At 43.2% G+C, this 22,290-nt stretch overlaps 1 protein-coding gene across 11 annotated transcripts in view; it reads right to left on the bottom strand.

Annotated features, from left to right (window-relative positions):
• MTSS1 (MTSS I-BAR domain containing 1) overlaps positions 1 to 22,290 on the bottom strand; it is a 165,119-nt gene that overhangs the window by 115,401 nt on the left and 27,428 nt on the right. For all 11 annotated transcript variants that reach the window (XM_055545825.1, XM_055545830.1, XM_055545847.1 and 8 more), the window contains one exon: positions 20,543 to 20,616. In XM_055545825.1, the coding sequence (XP_055401800.1) occupies positions 20,543 to 20,616 (74 nt within the window). The remainder of the gene's footprint in view (positions 1 to 20,542; positions 20,617 to 22,290) is intronic.

Genomic DNA, 22,290 nt, shown 5'->3' with positions numbered 1-22,290 from the left:
GGGAATTAAAACCTCACACACCCACTAATTCAAGATTTAATTAAAATCTCCTCTAACCACTGCCAAGACATTCTTTACATTTAGTCTTTTATTATCCTCTCCAGAACTTTCCTTTTTTAGGATCTAGGGTTAGCAAAACAGTGAGTCGGGTTTTCCCGATTGCTATTTATACACTAAGCCTGGGAAACACACAGGGAAAATGGAGAGTCCTATGGGAGTTTCAGTTTTCAGTACATAAAGCGTGAAAGACAGAATGGGCCCCTTGGAGGGGGGTTTTGAATGGCAACATTTTTCCCACTGGCTCAGACTACATCCTAGAACATGGCGCTTCTCCCAAGCAGAACAACCCAGTCCCCAGCTCAGTCATCAGGCATCGAGATCGAGTACCAGGACTCTGTCTCTCTCTCTATTGCAAGACTCAAAGTCAGGCGGTCTGGACCAGGAGCGGGATAAGCCACCTGCAAAAGACCTTCATCCCTCCAGACATCAAACCTGCAGGAGCCTGGGTCACCCAGCTGTGGCCTCCGCTCTCAGCTAAAAGTGACAAAGAAGGAAGACTTGTGCAAGGATGTGCTGAGAGAGGAGGCCCTTACTCCAAGATAAAGGTAGGAAGGAGGATTATAAGAAAAAACAAAGGCTATTTATATGCCAGAACTAGGGCACTTAGCTTCCAGAATCCAACAACATTTCTATTGTATTAATAGTGTATAATATACCTATTACACTGATAGTATATTATCACAATACTTCTGTTACAGTCATCTCTTTGAAAAGACACCCAGGAACTGACCACCAAAGTACCAAAACTTGACAACCTGTTACATGCCTCAGAGAACAAGAGCACATTCACTGGGGCCAGCCACAGGTTTCTACTGAATGAATGAAGGGCAAGCCCCTCAGCCAAGCAGGAGAAGCTGCAGGAACTCCAATCACCACCCTCACTGCCTTTAACACCCGGCCATGGTGGTGGGATAGTCGCTAAAATGTGTCCAATTCTTTGTGACCCCATGGACTTTAGCCCACCAGGCTCCTCTGTCCATGGGATTCCCCAGGCAAGAATACTGGAGTGGGTTGCCATTTTCTCCTCCAAAGGATCTTCCTGACCCAGGGAATGAATCTATGTCTCCTGCATTAGCAGGCTGATTCTTCACTGCTGAACCACCAGGGAAGCCTCCAATGCCTTGCTATCTGCATTTGTTCTTATCCAGCCCTCCTTCCTATGGGCTTCCCTTGTAGCTCAGTTGGTAAAGAATCTGCCTGCAGTGCAGGAAACCCAGGTTCGATCCCTGGGTTGGGAAGATCCCCTGGAGAAGGAAATGGCAACCCACTCCAGTATCCTTGCCTGGAAAATCTCATGGACAGAGAAGCCTGGTGGGTTGCAGTCCATGGGGTCGCAAAGAGTCGGGCATGACTGAGCAACTAACACTTAACACTTAGCCCTCCTTCCTACAGGAGGAAAGCTAAGCCAAGCCACAAAGATCCTCGAGGCCAGAGTGGTGGTTTCGTTAAACCACAGCAAAGAGCTCCCGAATCATACGAAAGCAATTCGCGATCTATTCAAGGCCACCTGGGGATGCAGCCACAGAGCACAGAGGAGGAAGGTTGCCCCCACACCCGTGTCCACCCCCCCTGCAGTGAACTCCAAAGGTCAGTGTTAGAAACAAAAGGGAGGATTGTCGTGTTCAGCCTCCTCCCAGGTGAAAAGCTGGACTTTGGAATCCTTACAGACTGTGGAGCTCAAAACAACACAGGGAAGTGGTGTCACTCTTTAAAAAAAAATAAAATAAAACAAATGATAAACTCAAGTAACTAACCTTCCACGTGGCATCACCAACCCTCTCTCAGTAGAGAGAAGAGCCGGCCCCAAGGCTCCTGCATGTGGTTACATTGGAAAAGCTGTTTCAGGCATGAAAGGGACTCTTCTGCACCATTCCCAGTTGTCGCACTGTTGGGGTGTATGTTATTTAAAATATCCACAATGAAAATGTACACATCCTGCATATATTTCATACTGTTTCAATGACAGGCAATCTGACCACTGTTTAAAATCAACACCGCCTAAGAACAACTCTCCATAAAGATTAATTCATGCAATCTACACCAAGCACTCGCACAGTGCCCGGCACGTTCATGCGTCCTGATACACAGGCAAAAGTGCGACTGTCAGGCTCTCAGTCGTGTCCAACTCTTTGTGTCCCCATGAACAGTAGCTCGCCAGGCTCATCTGCCTATGGAATTTTCCAGGCAAGAATGTCGAAGTATTTCAAGAATACTGAAATACTGAAGGGCTGCCATTTCCTCCTCCAGGGGATCTTCCCTAACCCAGGGATCGAATCCCAGTCTCCCACGTTGCAGGAGGGTTCTTTACTGTCTGAGCCACCAGGGAAGCCATTGGTACACAGGAGCTCTCCGTATTTATAACAGCAGCATCCAAAGGCGACTGTGGACCAGGCATTGAACTCTGCCCTTTACACACAGTCTCAAAGACTCTTCCCCACAACCCTGCATAAGTGCCCTTATCAAGTCCAATTTACAGATGAGAAAACCAAGGTACACAGAGGTTAAGCAACTTGACAAAGGCCATGTGGCAAAAAAAAAAAAAAAAAAAAAGCAGTCTGTGATTTAATTCAAATCGAAGGTTCTTTGCCAGCGTGCTATGCAATTTCTTAACTCTAACGACAGGGCAGCATGCGCACCAGGATAATTTACTGTCTTCTCCATTTCACGCTGCAATGATTTTTGTGGTTGTTTTCATGTGGAATGAAAGCAGGATGGGGAAGCCATTTATCAACGTGTGCCCATCACCGTCAGAGGCCATCAGCAGCCAAGAGCAGCCTCCCTCACGCTGGGCTCAGCCCTACTACATGATAGATTTTCCCTGCAGCCTCAATTCTTGCAGGGTAAGAATATACCAGAGAGTAGGCTGGCACGGCCAGTCTTCGCCCCTGTAATGTAGAAGGAAGCAAGTGAGGACATCAGAAACTGTCTCAGTGAGATGGTCAACCAATGGCTAGACGGACACACTCAGGACTGAAGCAATGGAACATGGTGGAGAAAAGCCTGAAGGTTCGGGAATCAGACCCCAGCTCACCTCCTGCAGTGGTAGGAACAGAAGCTGCCCTGTGACTACAGAGAGTCAGCGAAGCCGCACAGTGAGGGCTCAGCACTCGGTGCCCACCCGATAGCAATCCCATCACCTCCAATCCCAACACCTCCGTGACCAAACCAAGAGTGAGCTTCAGCTCCTTGGAGGGCGGGCCACAAGGTGACCAAAGCCTTGGGCTTCTCAAGCACTGATTATCTCAACAAATGGAATTTCGCACCTGCCAACGGCAGAGCACTTTAGAGAACGGAAATGATCTTTTGGTTTGCGGCCATGGCCAAAATTTTGAGACCTCAAATGCAATCACAAGGGTAGAAACAGCCGCAATAAAACCAAAACCTTTCATTATGTTTGGTTTTTTTTCCTAGACAAATGAACTGTAAGCTATTTTGCATTCTTTTCAGCTTTTTTTTTTTTTTTAGTATCTGATACGATGGCTATTAAAAACAATCTCTAAAAAGTCTTTGTTTGAGCATCAAAATGAGACAGCTGGGATACTGGCATGAGGAAACGTTCAATCTTGTCATTCTGCAAAAGGATTCATATTCATAATTAATGACGCTTTTGTCTATGCCAGAAAGAAAATCTAGAGGCTCAACTATGCTTAAGTAAATTCTACCCAAGCCAACTGCAATACAATTTTATAAATTATAGAGCAACAAAGAAAAACAAGATTTTGTGACTTGTGAGCATAAAGAAAAGGATTAACAACAAGGCAGCCATTCTTCAAGGACAAAATCGGGGTAAAAATGTTGATTTCTGAAAGGACGGTTACATTTACTTTCTCCTCCATGTAGGAAAGAGTAATCAAAAACTTTAGCATCCTAAGATGTGACATCATTACATGTATTTTAAAGACTCAACACCTCTTTGTTCCCAAGTGCACCAGACAAGCACACCACCAGGTACAGAACCAGTCCACCATGACTAGCCCAAAATGTAAACTAAAAAATAACCAAGATGAGCAGATAAACTACCAATTGCCTTTGGTTTTAGAGGCATTTCTATGGCAATATCAGTAGAGAAGAAACCCCTTAAATGAATTTCCTTAAAGATAACTTTTCCTACTTTTCCCATTAAAGAGCCATTGAAGAAATATACAAAGACAAATCAAAGTTAAAATAAAAGCTCATTTCATTCATTCAACAAAGTTTTATTTAGTATCAGCCATGTTGCTGTGTAGTCCCTAAGTCACGTCTGACTCTTCTGCGACCCCATGGACTTGTAGCCCACCAGGCTCCTCTATTCATGGGATTTTCCAGACTAGGATACTGGAGTGAGCTGCCATTTCTTCCTCCAGGGGATCTTCTTGACCCAGGGATGGAACCCATGTCTCCTGCATCGGTAGGTGGATTCTTTACCACTGAGCTGCCAGGAAAGCCCAACAATCACGATAGGGGCTGAGGAAATAATGATGAATAAAACACGAAACACTGCCAAGGAGGTTGCCAGAGGAGGTGAAGGGGTTTTGGGGGCAGGGGGCAATAAATGTTTAATGGGCCTGGTTTTTGTTTTTTGTGGTGGAAGACACCTCCATAAAATCATAATTATTTTTAATTAAGATTTTACTTCTTTAAAGCAGTTCAATGCTCACAGCAAAACTGAGGAGAAAGTACAGAGATTTCTCATATATTCCCTGTCCCAAACACACACAGCTTCCACAACCACCAACATCCACCAATAAAGGGGGTGCATTTGTTACAACTGATGAATTTTACACAGATACATCATTATCCAAAGTCCGCAGCTTAAAATTAGGGTTCACTTTGTTGTACATTCTCTGGATTTGAACAAATATTTAAGGATATGTATCCATTACATGGTATCACACAGTATTTTCACTGCCCTAAAAATCCTCTGTGCAGTATAAGCACTTTTAAGGGTACAGTTCAGCAGCATTCAAATACACTCACCTAGTTATACAACCAGCACCACTACCCTACCCATCTCCAGAACTCTGTCATCATCTTGGATTCGGGGTTTAATTTGGGGTGAGGAAAGGGCTTTGTCCATGGGGTCGCAAAGAGTCAGACACGACTGACTAAACTGAACTGAAGGGCTTTCTACAAATACACAAGGGTGATGGTCGCACATTACTATGAATGTACTGAATGCCACTGAATCGTTCACTTTAAACTGGTTAATGTTGTGCTATGTAAATTTCAGCTCAATTTTTTTAAAAAAAGGAACAACCGTGCCAGGCATACCACTATCTCACTGTTTGTCGATGAATGAATGAGTCCTCGTCTTGGAGAAGTTCACGGGCTGGTAAGGGAACATTGAGAGGGCAGCAGGAGGCCAGGTTCAGGGCTTGGAGCAGAGCAGGGCAGCTCCCAACCCCTCTGAGGACTGAGAAATGCATTACCAGAGGACAGACTGCCAGAGAGAAACCCTAAGGGATCAGCTGGAGTATGAAGGGGAAGAGAAGGGAGAGGAAGATTCCAGGCACTAGGAAGGTGACAGATTCCCTATCACTGGATGTGAGGGAGACAGCTTAAACACTCAACGTTCATCACACAAACTGGTAAATATGTCAGGTGATGAGTCAGTTATATTAACTAACTTGACTGTGGACATCACTTCACAACATACAATATGTATATGAAGTTATCATGATGTAGAACTTTTTATAAGATCTCACAGTAGTGATCTGTAGATCTCTATGTAGTACCAAAACACACAATTTTCATTTGTCAATCACACTTCAATAAAGTAGGAAACATTTTAAAATACAACATTAAAATAAAAATCGAAATTCATTCATGTTCTCGTAATACCCCAAACTTAATGAACAGTATAATAATTATTCAGTTCAGTTCAGTCGCTCAGTTGTGTCTGACTCTTTGTGACCCCATGAACTGCAGCACGCCAGGCCTCCCTGTCCATCACCAACTCCCGGAGTTCAAACTCATGCCCATCGAGTCAGTAATGCCATCCAGTCATCTCATCCTCTGTCGCCCCTTTCTCCTCCTGCCCTCAATTCCTCCCAGCATCAGGGTCTTTTCCAATGAGTCAACTCTTCACATGAGGTGGCCAAAGTACTGGAGTTTCAGCTTTAGCATCATTCCTTCCAAAGAACACCCAGGACTGATCTCCTTTAGGATGGACTGGTTGGACCTCCTTGCAGTCCAAGGGACTCTCAAGAGTCTTCTCCAATACCACAGTTCAAAAGCATCAATTCTTTGGTGCTCAGCTTTCTTCACTAGTAAGAAACTCTAGTAAGACGTGGACTGGTCACAAAGTTTTATGCATAACTTAGCATGATGGTCATTTCCCAGATGAAACCATGCATGGACCATCAAATTTCTAAAATCCTGAGTTATGAATAATTTAAAGCCTAGCTTAAATGAACCAAGCTGTCTGTGACTGCCTTAAGAAAAAGCAGAGCCACAGGTCCATTAAGCTGTCAAAGAACACGACCTAAGCGGTCTTGCTTAGGTCGTCATTTTGCCTTGCCAGGGTCATTTTGCACCCCAGAGGATATTCAGGAATGGCTACATATTTTTGACTTTAATAACTGAAGGGCTGAGATGCAGTGATGTTGCTGAACAGCCTTCAACGCACAGGACAGCCCCACACAACAAAGATTTACACAGCCCAAAATGTCTACAGTGATGGATTGAGATTCTAAGTTTCCAAGTGATTCCAAAATACAACTGATCTTGGAGACGGAAAGAAGGTGGATTGATGGGTCCCAAGGAGGGGATACATACACGCCAGGCTCTGCTGCTGCAGAATTGTGTGGCATTTTAACCAAGGCACTTGAAGTCACCAGCTGGTTTCCCCTGTTTGCAGAATGGGGTTCCTACTACCTTCCTCAATGAGACTGAGCAGCTGAAGGGCAAGCTGAGAGCCTCAACAGATAGAGGGCACTCAGAAGACCCTCAAGGTCAAGGCTGGACTAAGATCTCAGCCGCCTGCAATAGTCAAAGACTCCAAGGTACTCACTGTTTCTAAACAGAACGCACTCCTGATATTTGCTTTATACAAACATATTTGGAAGAACAAACACCAGAGCACAAAGGCATCCACCTAACAAGGTTGGAGGCAATTTTATTATCCTTCAATCTCTGGAAACAGGAGTTGGTTGACAGGCAGTGGGAGCCTGGTGCCGGGGATCGCTGTGTCTCCTGCACAGACATGCTGTAAGCCCACCTGTGGCCGCTGACTGGCAGGACCGCCACCACCCCTGGGAGGTCAGGGGGTGTGTCTACATGGCTCATTATGTCCTCTGGTTCCAGTATAAGCGACACATCTTGCTTTAAATCGTATTATCCGAATGAAGTACCGCTCTCTCGTAATCAGCATCCCCTTTCAACAAGCACAGATGGCTCTCATGTGCTTAAATGGCAAAATCTAGGGGCGAAAATTCGGACGAGCTCTCCAGGAGCTCGGATCTGGTTCTCCAGGTGGGTTCTGAGAGAGAGGAGGATGAAGCAGGCACACACCAAGAGCTGAAGATCTTTTGTCTGTCGTCAAGCCCCCTGGACAAACTAAATGGGCTCAACCAGAGTCAGTGGGAATAAAGCCGAGTCAGCCTTACACGCCCCAAAGAGAAGCCTGCAGGTCAGCAACACAGGAAGAAGGTCTCCCTTTCACTATCTCCTCCACAGTCTCTTTGTATTTTATCAGGTACCTTTGGCCATATTCAGGGAACGGTACTGCCCCACTACAGATCACATTAAAAGGGTACATTTTAAAGATCTCATTCTGCCTTAGCTAAAACAGTATTTTCTTTTTTATTTGTAATCACTCAGCTTTCCCCTCTCCCCTAATTTCAAAGGTGGTGGGGAGTGGGGAAGCAGCAGCATTGCAGCTGACGGTGAGATGCACTCAAATGCAGCTCTGAAGGCAAGCACCACCCAGCGGCTCCATATTGGTTTCCATGGTAACCAGGGTCCCTGGGCCCTGGCACTCACAGCAGGAAATGCTGCAGATTTCCAAAGCAGTATCTTTTCACTAGACATAAAATGTCCCATGGCGATTTAAAACATTTGGGAATTGAAAAACACTCCGTGTGTGTGTGTCTGTGTGTGTGTGTGTGTGTGTGGACTGTACGTGTGTGTATGCATGTAGGTGCGCACGTGCACACAGAAAGATACAGTCACAAAACTAAGACAATGTAGATGAAAGAAGCCGAGCTATTATTACAGATAAATATGCTTCTGTCAAACATAACGAATGATTAAAACACAAGAAAACAGGCTGTCACACACTTACACACACATACGAGTTAAAGGAAAACAAAATCATCTTTAATAGAAAAAGAACTGCAATGGAAGTGGAAAACTGCTTTGGAAAACCAGATGACCAAGGATTCCACATAAAGAAGCCAACAAAAATCTTGACTAATGATAACCAACTGAGAGCCCAGCACAGAGCTTTTCCCATAGCTCATGATCTTTCCTACTTGAATGGTCTCAACGGGCGAAATTAACAAGTGGGCCAGGAGGCTTTCAGGGAAAACATGGGACAGAAGGCCCTGCTCTAGAGTGAGAATCCCGCTGTCCCTCTGTGAGCTGAGCAGCCTCAGGCAAATGACTTCAGCTCACAGCCTGCCCTGTAAAAATGAAAAGGTTACACTACATACTATATGGTCTAGAACAGACCTCTCCACCTTCTAAAAATAAAAGACCAAAGCCTTATGTTAAACAAGGCAACAGACCCCAGGTAACTGTCACGTCAGGCCACATATATGTTTCCAAAAGTAGTGTATAAAAATCGAATTTCTTTAAGATGTACCAGGGGAATTCACTGCTAGATTCCTAGTGACAGAAGACCTTTTGAATATTCTTTATCTCTTCTCTGAGCGATTTTCCAACACCAGATCTTTCCTCCCGCAAAGCACACGAAAACAGCTAAGGTGAAAATTTTAGTTCATAGCAGCTTTCACATTTCGTGCATGTTTTCAGGCTGGGGCTTTATGAGAGCAGAGGGGAGGCAGCTACATGATCAGGCAAAATAGACTCAGCCTAGAAAAACACTAGTTTGACAAGTGCAAGGGTCTTCCAATGCACATTTACACTCCAAATGGTTATTTTTACAACAGGCAGAACAAACCAAGTTCAAACTCTATGGCAAACAATCTTCCACAAGCATTGTTTAAAAAAACAAAAAATGCCTCATGTGTATGAATTGAAATAACTGCACTTTTTCGTGAATGGTAATTTATGTTTTACCAAACATGACTGTGTGTGTGGTTAGCAGGATGGGGTGAAGGGGCATTAGTTATTTTAAGCCAAAATGAAAAGCAAAGGGAAAGAACTAGGGTGGGGAGGAGGGTGGGAGAGTCTCCACTGCCCCAGGCAGACGGCCCTGCAAGCAGCTGGAAGGATGGAGCTGCTGAGTAAACCACTTCATTATGCAAACTGCCTAACGACACAAACAGTGCAATGTGCACAGACCAACTCAGTCACCCATAAAAACACACATCCCCACCACGCCCGGACCTTCCTCCCCACTGCCCCGCGTAATTCACCAGCGTTTATTAGGGCTGCTGGGGTTAAACGGCACAGTACGCATCATAATTCAAGCATCGCCAGGGAAAAGAAGACAAAAAGAGGAAACACAACTGACTTCAGGGGGCGCAAATGCTTCTCTTGGTTAGTGGGAGGATGAGCCTTAACCGGACACTCGGCCATGGGTGTGGGATTCTTCCATCCCGAGCTCTCCCTGATAGAGGATTTCAGGATTCTGGGGACATCCTGCCCTGGACAACGTGGGAGTCAGGTTAGTGCCCTTCTGGTGAGCACACAATAACTGTTCGAGTGTCATTTTGAGAAGATGCAGTGAAAAGTCAAATCCCACCGAGGCGGGACACAAGAAACCACAAGGAAAGAGCCCATCTCTGGCAACTGTTGCTACCCAACCAAAGATCAACAATAATCACCACTTGTAGAGTGGAGACCAGTGCTGCTGTCAGGGATCAGTTTAACGTCAAGATCAGTGAGGACGGAGAGGAGGGATTTTCATTTCAGCAGTCACTATTCCAAACTTCGTGAAATACACAAATTGGCCCATCAGATACATAAAGTCCCCATCTCCCAACTCCTTTGACCCAAAAAATAAGGGGGGGCAGAAAATAAAATTTTCTTTTAGAAATTTATTAAATAAAAATACTTAGTAAATATGTGGGTTCCTTTCTTATTTCTAGTCCTTACCTATAGTATGATCTGTAGAAGAAAAAAATGTTTAAAATACACATGCCACCTTACTGTGCTAGACTCAACACCAAGTCTATCATATAAAACAAACCAAAAAATAACTAAGAAAATGGAAAACGGTTAAGACAAACTTGATATTCATAATGCCATTAAAAAAAAAAAAACAAACTTGTTTTATCCTAAACAGAATATGCAGGATTAAAGGTATTATGCTAAACAGTTAAAATACTCAAGGTCTATCAGAGTAGACTTGCCTGCAATGCAGGAGACCTGGGTTAGATTCCTGGGTGGGAAATATCACTTGGAGAAGGAAATGGAAACCCACTCCAGTATTCTTGCCTGGAGAATCCTGTGGACAGAGAAGCCTGGCAGGCTGCAGTTCATGGTGTTGCAAGAGTTGGATATGACTTAGTGACTAAATCACCATCAGAGTAATAAAACACCAAAATAATGAAACTCAAAGCAAAATGTACATTTATCAACTCATTTTAAAAGGCATTAAACCTTTTTATGTCACCACTTACTAGGTCAATGATAGCTCCTTGAAACTGTATTTACATAACAGGCATATAGTTTTAGCTAGGTTATTATTAGAAACAGCAATAATTTACAAAAGTTTTTTCACCGTTCCTATGATTGAAACTCATAGGTATTCAGTATAAACATAGATGTACATATACATACTCAAATTTGGAGTGGCTTGGGGGCTTTAAGGAAGTTAATGAGGCTGCTCAGTCTCATTGTTTAGTTGCTCAGTCGTGTCAAACTCTTTTGCGACCCTATGAACTGTAGCCCTTCAGGCTCCTTGTCCATGGGATTTCCCAGGCAAGAATACTGGAGTGGGTTGCCATTTCCTTCTCCAGGGGAACTTCCCAACCCAGCGATCGAACCCGCATCTCTTGCATCTCCTGCATTGGCAGGCAAGCCACCAGGGAAGCTCTGTTAATGAGGCTACACTAAAGCTATTCCAGGTTTTGGTCCCCCCAGAGCCCTCAGCAAAGTCGTAAGCATATCAGGGATGAGCTCTGCATAGAAACCAGTAGTCCTGGAACACAGAATTTGTGTCTGTCATTTTAGGCAAGAAACTGTTAAGACCAATCTAATGCTTTAATTCTTTCAACTAACAACATACACACACACACACACGTGTGTGTGTGTGTGTGTGTGTGTGTATATGTTATATACACAGGTTGTTATATATGTTATAGATATTGGTTGTATAGATACTATGTGTATAGACAGACACAAACACACACATCCTCACTAAAAGGATTACAGCTATAAAGCCCAATTAATAAAGGACTGTTTGATACAACCCAGCATTAAAATTGTTCTCTGCATCATGGTTAAGAAGAAAGAGTGAATACATAACAGTGAGGTGGACACTCAGTTTTGGCTGCCTCTGAATCCACTTATTATTCAACACTAGGTAACTTTTTGATGAGTCTACAGAGTCTGTTAATATGGATTCATTTTTCCAAGTTATTTCAAATAAAAGAGATACACCAACAGCAATCACCCTCCTCTAGTTCATGAAAATTACTTAAATGCCCTTGGAAGGAGGTAACAAGCAAAAGGCTGACCTAATGTCTTAAAAGCTTGGGCTTCATCACAAAATAGTTTTGTCAACCTTGTCCCTTTTATCTGCTCCCATAAAGAGCCCTTTTGGGCACATTCTTCCTAATCAGCTCCCTTCCTCATAAAATGTTAATTTCACAGATGTGTGTATGTTTGCATATGTACTGTATGCATATCTGTACCTGATATATAAAAAGGGTAAGACCGCCTTCCCTTCTTAAGAACCAATTACCCCCTGCCCCTTTGGAATGATATCTTATCCATCGTGAATCCATGAAACAGATGAAACAGACATGCTATAAAAACAAGTGGGAAGCATTCACTGTTGGGAATTATTATTGCTTACATGCCTGTCTAAATTCTTCTACCACCCACTGACCCAATGCCTCAGAAACAGCACCTCTTTGCATTCTTTACCAGGTACCTAGTAAACTCTCAATATAGCAGATATAAAACAGAATAAATCAGGTGACTCATAAACTAGTACATTTACTGTTAAAGGCAAACTAAGCCTTTCTTTGTAGCCATTGTTATACCCCTTCCATCCATGCTGTGTTATGTGGTAGCTACTAGGTATATGTGGCTGTTTAAAATTAAAATTTAAAAATCAGACATTCAGTTCTTCAATTATACTAACCATGCTTCAAGTACTTGATGACCTCAGGCGGCTGCTGGTCATCATACCGGACACTGAAAATGTGTAACACTGTCGCCACCAGAGAAAGTTCTATCACAGAGAATGGCCCTGGCCCAGCCTAAAAGCGCCACGAGGCCAGGACCACATTGGGGTCACTCACCACAGCGCACGCAGGACACGTCAAGTTCTGGCATGAAGCAACACAATTAAAAAGAGACAAACAAGAAACAAGAGGAAAAGAGTGGCTTTGTCTTGGCCTTGCCAATTTCCCGCTTTAATCAACTACAAATATTCTTATTTTTCATAGCTTTGTTCTTACACCCCACACCCACCTAGAAAACAGCAAGGAGAATTTTCAAAATGTAACTACCAGCAGAGCAAAATTGGCTTCAGGCCTCCTCGGAATAATTCATGTGAATCAAAATCAAGAGGTCAAATTCAAAACTGCGAAAATGAAAGGCAATCGAGTTTCTAGGTCATTGTCAATACCGTCTGCCCAGATTCACGTTTTAAAATGTCAGAGAATAGAGCTGCTGGTTCATCCACTCTGTAAGCAAGATACAAAGTACTGCACTTTATCAGTTTTTATTTAACAAATCGGCAACAGCTTCCTGGGCATCTATAATGTGCCAAGGTTCCAGAATATTAGAGCTTGGCATTAATTTTACTTACAGCCTGTGTAGGGTTGTCAAGGTGCCCCTGTGAGAACCATATCCAGAGTCTGAGTAAAATTCACACCAGCCAGTTTTCCGTAATACTTTGAGGCTCCTGATGCTTTCTGCTAGGTTCCTTTTGCTCCCCAATACTTCTAAAGCCTCAACTGGAATAAGATCATCAGAAAAATGAATACACTATCCTTGAATGTTTCAAAACCATAAACTTGGCTTTAAAAAAAAATTACAACAGAGCTGTTTCCTTAAATACTCATAAGGGCTCTCCTCTTTTAAGAATCGTTAAGGACAATAACCAAAAATGATTAAGGAACCTGAACTGGCCTATCTGAGTATAAAACCATTTTAGTGATCAACAGCCAGATCTAGAGATCAGTAGATTGCAGTTTTATGCCTTTTTCTTTTTAATTAAGTGAATGAAACTGTCCAGGTTTCTTTAAGGTCATCTTCAAAGAATATGCAGCTCCAGGCCTGTGAAAAAGTTTTTTTATGACCTATTTTGGGGCTTCCCCATTGGCTCAGCAGGTAAAGAATCCTCCTGCAATGCGGGAGACACAGGAGATGCAGGTTTGATCGCTTGGTCGGGAAGGAAGATCCCCTGGAGAAGGAAATGGCAACTCACTCCAGCATTCTTGCCTGGAAAATCCCCTGGGTAGAGGAACCTAGTGGAGTACAGTCCATGGGGTTGCAAAGAGCTGGACGAGACTGAGCAGGCACAAGCACAATGACCTTTTTTATTGTTATTTTTTCAGTTTGTGGCTGAGCAGCTTCCTAGGTAGAAATCCTGCCTTAATTATATGAAAGAGAGTTCAGGTCTGAAACACTGAAGTCAATCCAGAAGTTAAGGGTCAATGAAGTCTCAGTTAAACAACCTCGTTAAAATAAAACTTGTGGGCAAACAAAACCAAGTATGGCTGCCTCTTGGAAATAGCTTGCTGGCACCTCCTTCCCAAAAAGGAAGATTTCCCCTTCTTTTCCAACTCCAGCCAAGAGCAGACAGCTGCCATCCATCCACCTGCCCACTTCCTGTAACCCCCATCACAGATGTGCTGGGCCCTCTTGGGCAACAGTGAATTATGAAGTCACATAATCCAGAGACTCAACCACCAAGAAGGGTCCCAAGATTTGAATTCTGAACTCCCAAGTGGAATCTGGCCAAAGACCCCATGTCACCAGGCTCCTGCCTCCAGAGATGACAGCCTTCCTCACCCAGATCCACCAAGGATTGCATGCAATGTGGTCTGCACCTTCCTAAATGCCAGATACTTATTAGCACTTGGGTACCTGGGTTCCTCAGAGAGCAGCAGGACCCAGGCCCTGCCCTGAAGGTGGCTGAGTCTAGCGGGGAGGATGGTGACCACACAAGGAGGCAGGGGAGTGAGACCCCATTTACTCTGGGGACGGAGGAAGGGGGTGGTGAGGGCAAGCGTTTCACAGGTAACCTGACTCTTAAACTGGCTCCAGGAAGATAAGCCAAAGATCCTCAAGCATCTAAAGGGGGTGGAGAGGGGGTGGGCTGGGAAGGGCACCCTGGGTCTGGAATGCACAAGTGCAAGAAGAAAGGGATCAACAGTTTAAAGGGATTCAGGGAGCCAAAGGCATTTTTTTGTGGGTGGAACTGCCGGCCGTGGGCAGAGATGTCACTGGGCAGGTGGGTGACCGCAAGATGGCGAGAGGCCTTATTCTTCTGGGAAGCCTTTAAAAAAATCTAAGCTCCACTCAATTCATCAATAACCACAGGTATAAGGCAGAACTCTGAAATCTGTACTTTTTTTTTTAACTTTTTATTTTACATTGGAGTATAGCTGATTAACAACTTTGTGATAGTTTCAGGTGGACAGCCAAACAACTGAGCCAGACATGTACACGTATCCTTCGAAATCTATAGTTTAAAACAAGCTTCCCAAGTAATTAAGATCCATCAGTGACGTAAGGAAAGCATAGCATTTATCAAACTCTAAAGTAAGGGCTTCCCTGGTGACTCAGATGGTAAATAATCCGCCTGCAAGGCAGGAGGCACCAGTTCGATCCCTGGGTTGGGAAGATCCCGTGGAGAAGGGAATGGCAACCCACTCCAGTATTCTTGCCTGGGAAATCCCATGGACGGGGAGCCTGGTGGGCTACAGCCCATGGGTCACAAAGAGTGAGAGACGACTGAGTGACTAAGCACATACTAAAAAACATCACGTATATTTTATGAACAGCACTGCTCTACTCAGTTTGAGTCCTGGAGACTGTCTTCATCAGTTCACAGGACCTCAGCAATCCAGGCTCACTGATTAAAGTCCACCTCGACTGTCTGGACCTCACTGGGTGTCCTGAAAGCTCCAGCTTCCATCTGCCCTCCTCACGCACACCCTGAGGGTCTCTTCTAAACATATTTCTCACCTAACCTGCTCACTCTTTATCCTCCGCTTACCCCTGCTTCCTTTGTCTCCCAAGCAAAAATTAGAAACTGTAAAGATAATACAGAAAAAGAAAATTTAGACTGTCCAACTTAATTTGTATTTTAAGATTTAATAGGGCCAAAGAGAGATTTTAAATTATAGAGTATTAGAGCCAGAAAAAGATTACTTGCAACTATCTAAGGCTCTACTAGATCCAGGGAAAACCCCTTTTACAAATGGGGAAATCAAAGCCTGAAGAAGTGAAACAAAATTACTTAGGGTTACAGAGCTGGACAAGCAGAAGACAAACACAGCATCCAACCTCTGACCTAGTCGTCACTTCAAGGTGCTACGTAGATTGGTTTCTTTTCAATGCAATCAGGATTAATAAATTTAAAAGCAAACTTAAGGGACTCTGTTGATGATCCACAGGTTAGGACTCCACACTTTCACTGCCAAGGGTGTGGGTTCGAGCCCTGGTGAGGAAACTAAGATTCCCACAAACCATGCAGCCAAAAAAAAAAAAAAGCAAACTTAAGTTTATACTAAACCCAGCAGCTTCTTACATAAAGCATCATAATTTAGTTGTTAAAATCCAGACTCTGGGCCAGGCTCCAGTCTCCCCGCTTCCAAGCTATATGACCTTGGTTGGTTTAGATAAGCTCTCTTCACCCAGACTTCATCATCTAGAATGAAGATCATAAGCACTGATCTCAGAGAGCTGTTCTGAGAATAAAAAGACTCACTGCATGTAAAGCACGGAGGATAGAGCCTGGCCTGTGTTATGTATTCAACAAAGGTGATTAGAGACCATCTAGTCGGCTGGGATCCATTTCCTTCCTTCTTAGAATCTTAAACTCCTCACTCTGGGTCTGGTGCATCGTCATCTCAACATCCCAGAGATGGTTGTTCAAAGCTATAAAGCAATTACAGAAGCAGACAGAGGCAGCCAGAAATGAAAGTCACACAGCATTATGCTCTCCAAAGGCCCTTGCTGACACCAGCAAATGATGCAGTGGCCACGAAGGGCCAGTGCTGACTAAGACAGAGCATTTCATCAGCAACGTGCCCCTGCCTTGCGGTGAAAGGGGGGTAAGGGCCTGGCGGGCACCAGGCTGCACGCTTACAGGTGAAGGTACACTGCTCCCCAGACCGACCACCAAGGGCTGCGAAGCCTCCCCGCACCTTTGTGCTTTCTCTTAAGTAACTCAGACAGCTGTGCCCCAGTCAGTTCAAACCACTCCCACGACAGCCCATGTGCTGGTCCATCACGGACACGAGGAAAATGGAGACCCTGCTTCACAAAGTCAGGCATTCTTCATACACCAAATGCCAAGACACTAATTCTTTGTGGCCAGTAACACGCAAACAGGTGTACTTTCATACTGAGCACAAGCTGTATATTCATTCCAGAATGCAAAGATCAACAAAATACTGAACTGTATGTACTATGGTGTTAACTCTTAAATTCCATTATAGTTTAATTATTAACCTAAACATAGACATTACAGTAGCAGCTTATACTCTTAAAAAAAATAAACAAAACAGCTCAAATTTATTTCCACATTCATAACTACTTAACAATAGTTACAGGACTAGATTGACTTTGCTGTCATAATGACTAGTGTTTAAAAGATTTTTCTAAATAAGTTATTTTCACAGCCAGTGCAAAATATTTGCTAAAAAGGACAAAAACCTTTCATAGCCATTTCCTCTGGGAAACAATATGGAATGTTAATATTTTGGAAACCAGAGACCCGCTAGTTTGAGATTCTGGATGCCTGTCCAAAAGAGACACACATAAGAATAACTGTTACTCCCTTCTCTTACTTAAAACGAGGGCTCGAAAAATATTACATCTACAGGCACTAAGCAGGCTTCTCTGGCAGTCGAGTGGTTAAGAATCTGCCTGCCAATGCAGGGGACATGGGTTTGACTGCTGGTCTGGGACAATCCCACATACCACAGGGCAATGAAGCCCCTACTGAGTCTGTGCCCCCTTCGGCCCACGCTCTGTAACAAGAGAAGCCACTGGAATGAGAATCCCGAGCACCGCAACTAGAGATAGCCCGCATGCAGCAACAAAGACCCAGCGCATCCAAAAATAAATAAACGCACTAAGCAAGAGACTGGACTTTCCACAGTGTGTAGATATCAAACTGCAAACTGTATTAGAGCTGCAGCCTGTAATGACTGTGAGCCAAAATACATTCGCTGCTGACCAAAACAGCTTGACGCATCTTTTAACAGATTCTTCATTTCCCTGGAGATGCATACAACCATTAAAAAGAGATTACCCATAGATCTCTAGAAGCATGTACACATGGGTATTAACTGCAGTGTAGTGTGTAAGAGTGAATAAGTGGAGATAATCTAAATATCCCCGAATAAAAGAATGATTAAACTGTGCTATATCCACACAAGAAATTCCATTTGGTGGCTAGAAAGAATGAGGTAGATTCTCTAGGCACTGACATAGAAAGATAATTATAATATATGGGAACTAAAAGCACAAGAACAATGTTTCTCATGGGCCACCTTTTGAAAAAGATCTTAAAATATATTTTATTCTATATATCAATTTACATGTTGTTCTATGATTAATTTTTCCTGCTATATATGTTTAAGAATGCAAAAAAAGTCTATAAATGACACTAAACCCCATCTCTGCAGAGGGTACTCGGAGGGTAGACTTTATATACTTTGTTACATAACTTTTTTAAACTAAGGAGCATGTTCTGCATTTTGCACTTGTTAAGCAATTGTTAAGTAAAAAATTAACTTAATAAAACTAATCTGACATTTAATTGAACATCAGATGTGCCTTCAAGTTTCTCTCTTATTGCCATAAAATATACCTTTCTTTGTGTCAACCATACATTTTTTCGGTCATGTGAGTTCTCACACTCCTACATTTAATAGAAAGTTATTTCTTTCAAATGCATATAGATTCTAGACATCTCAAGATGTAAAGTACTGCGGTATCACTAAAAAATGACCTGAAATCAGATGGTTTAAAAATAGATCCAAGTAGGGATCTTGTTCACTGCAACATTATTCGTCTTCTGTCAAAGACATCGCCTCCAAATTTCCTTCTCTACCTCCACCAGCACCACGGAGAGGTTAGTCCGGTTTCTTTTCCCACAAACAATGGTTTTTCCTCCCTTCAACCATGAGAATTTGCAGGCCCTTCAGTTTCCCACCAAGAACCCTTCTCAGCAGCAACTTCTGCAAAAACCCAGGTTCCTGTTGCAGGAAATTATGGACAATCAGAGAATACCTTTTATTCCATCCTCTAGGTTCCACTGAGTAATTAAACACTAAAACTTAAACTTACGAATCACAGAGCCTCAAAAATGCAGCGCCAGATACTTAAGTTCTTATAAAATAATACAGCAACTCTTTAAGAACGACACACTCTGATGGTCATTGTAGAAAGACATCCTTATGACTGGTGAGTCCAGTCCCAAATGCTGCTGCAATGGAAGAAAATATGATAAAACAGACCCAATAGCACTAAGAGCAGTGAACAGTGGCCTGAATATCATATTCCTCTTTATACTTGTATATTCTACAGATTTCATAACAAACACACATATGGTATGTAGAAAGTTTTTTTAAGGTTCTTAAAAAGATACTGGTTAGGACCCTGGTCAAGCTGACAAACCAACCCTCTGGGTCTCCAACACATTCTCCCAGGGAACCTTTGAAAACTCCACTGGCATCTTGGAAATGAGGAGAAACATTACCTCTCCTGGGAGAACTTCGACTCCCTGAGCTGAGCTAATTGCTCACTTTTCCATATTCCCTGAGCACTCTGTCCTACCACTATTACCATACCAAACATGTTATTTCTACACTGAAATTCTTGATTTGCAGGTAGCATTCCAAGCCCCTCCAGGATGCAGAACATGCTGATTGTTGTGGTCCAAAGACAGTGCCTGAAATATCCGTAGTTTTCAAGCATCTTGAATGAGAAGAGTCCTCATTGCAAATTTATTTCAATATTTAATTAAGCACCTATGATAAATAAGGACGTACTGAAGTCCGCTAGAGGAACATACCCATTGTGGGCTTCATAGGTTAACTGTTGGGAGCAAATCCACCCACCACTGGCCCTCAACACCCATATTTTCCAACGTTACCATGACGATAACAAGAACAGACCTGTAGCTGTTAGTGTACAAGGAGACCCAGAAAGAAGGCAAAAAAAAAAAGCAGCAGAAGAGATTCTCTGTCTCAGAATGAAATGGGAAGCACCCCCCTTTGAACGGGGGTCTCTAGGTTATGGGTAATGTCATACTTCTAACGATGGTGCTGGGTAGAGAAAGATTTACTTGCTTCTCTACAGACCTTTCACAGGTTATAAATATTCTTTTCCATGATTCAATAGTCACTGAAACCAATACAAATTTTCAAAAGAATTCCCTCTGTTCACTGACTTAATAGACACACTTTAAACATCTACTGTGTGCCAAGTGCTATGTTTTGGGAAAGTTCAGACACGCACCAGCCACAGTCTATACCTTGAGGGCTTTGCAGTCAAACCTGGGACACACATACAACACAGCAGGAAGCTATGGGTTTCCTCATTTTATGGGAACCCAGAAAAAAATGGTCTAACCCATCATCCTCACTGCTTCTCATTCCACAAGGGAATGAGGAAAATCTTAAGACGACATGTATGAGGAGGGAAAAACAAATTGCATCCAAACACACAGCTCAGGACTCTGCAACCAGCACGTCGTTAAAAGTGATGACAAGCACATCAAGCCATCTCAGGCACAAACACTGGTTCCTTTGGTTTATTTTTCCTTCTTCTCATGCGCTTTATTATCTGGAGAACGATTTGCAGCATCTACTATGCAGAATCCCCCAGAGTTAAAAATATATATATTTTTAAATATGAGTCAGCCAAGCTCTGATAACTTGAGCTCTATCTTCGTGTGAAGCCGCCAAGGGTAAGAGCCCACATGCGGAATGCCATTCCTCCATCTGCTTACCACGTGTGTTGGTGGCCATGTCAGCCACTTTCTGGAAGGCATCCAAGAAGGCAGCTGCTGCTACGACTGTTGTCCTAAAATGCAAACAGATAACAAAAGCATGAGGACTGTCTCACACCAGCACATGCGTGACAGCAAAAGGGCCGGAATCCCTGCCAGGGACAGAAAGTCACCCTCCAAGAGGGAGACCCTGACTGGATACAGACAACCACTGGCTTAGTGGACCCTTCTTTTTTAATTGGAGTATAATTTCTTTACAATGTTGTGCTGGTCTCTGCCATACAGCAACACAAATCAGTCATAGGTGTGTGTGTGTGTGTGTGTGTGTATATCTTTATGTGTGTGTGTGTGTGTGTTTCCCCTCCCTCTTGAACTTCCCTCCCCACCCCACCCCATCCCACCCCTCTAGGTTGTCACAGGGCACCAGGCTGAGTTCCCTGTGTTATATGGCAACTTTCCATTAGCTACCTGTTTTGCATATGGTAATGTATATGTTTCAAAGCTACTCTCTCAATTCATCCCACCCTCTCCTTCCCCCACTGTGTGTGGACTTACTTCCTAAAGACTTTCTCCTACTGCACTGTACCCCAGTAAGGTATGGCTCATGCAGTACTAATCAACAAATGCTAACTATTCTTCCTACTCCATTTCACCTGATGGTATAAAATTATTAACAAGTAAAACTTCACAAAGAAGGAAAAGACAGGTGTTTCTACCTAAAAGGAAAAGCATTTTTTTTTTTTAAATATAAGTGGTATGGCTGAAAGATACTTTAGAGCAGGAAAACAACATAGCTACATGGATTGGTAGAAGGGATCCTGAAGAGATCTAGGTTAAACAATTCATCTTAGAGATGGGAAAACTGAGATCACCAGTTCCTACCACAGCTGAGACTAGTAGCCCAGCATGACTAATAATCCCATGTTCATCCCAGCTATGTGACTTTCCCCCCTAAATCATGACTATAGTGAAACCAACATACTATTTTTTCAACGTTAGAATGCTATCTCAACAGCATCTCCTGAATTCCTAAAAACTGAGACCAAGGAGGGGTTACTATCTCATTTACTTTCCTAGACGTTCTCTTGAATTCTTCACATTCTCTTGAGCACTGGGAGATGCCTTGAGCACTTTGTGATCTACGGGTTCCTAGAATCATGGTCCAAGATGTCATCCAACAAAGAAATCACCACTGCATCCCAGGGCTGTGAACAACCAGGACAAGCAAGCCAGCCCCAGGCTCACTCACAAGAACACGTACAACAGAGTTTACAGCCTGATGTTAATGTCCCAGTAGTTCCCATATGAATACAGTCCTTATAGAGCATCCCTAATAATTCAAAGTTGTGAAGGAAGAAGATGAGAAAAAGAAAAAGGACTAAAAAGGGAAGAAGATGAGAAGAAGGATTTAAAAAGGAAGTTCAGAATGGAGGAGGGAAAAAAAAGAAATAAATGACCTTTGAGCCTAAGCAAGGTAGCTGCGAAACAAAAGGCTCTTGGAAGGTGCTAGAAATGGTCCCCAGGAAAACCTGGGCAACGGTCCCTTAGAGCCAAGCTTCAAAATGAGGCCTGATATTTTCCAGTAGAGCAGGAAAACATTCTGGTCAAAACACACACGCACACACAGACATACACACTAAACAAAAACAAAAACCCACTTCAAAGCATATTTCCTGAAGAGTTGGCACCAACTGCAAACCATGGAAAAGTTAGCTTTACGCTCTGAGATTTATAAACAACTCATTCAA

This window comes from Bubalus kerabau, chromosome 14 (genome assembly GCF_029407905.1).
Source record: "Bubalus kerabau isolate K-KA32 ecotype Philippines breed swamp buffalo chromosome 14, PCC_UOA_SB_1v2, whole genome shotgun sequence".
Classification (NCBI taxonomy): Eukaryota; Metazoa; Chordata; class Mammalia; order Artiodactyla; family Bovidae; genus Bubalus; species Bubalus kerabau.
The sequence above is the reverse complement of the archived record's forward strand: the minus strand, read 5'-3'. Positions and strand labels throughout refer to the sequence as shown.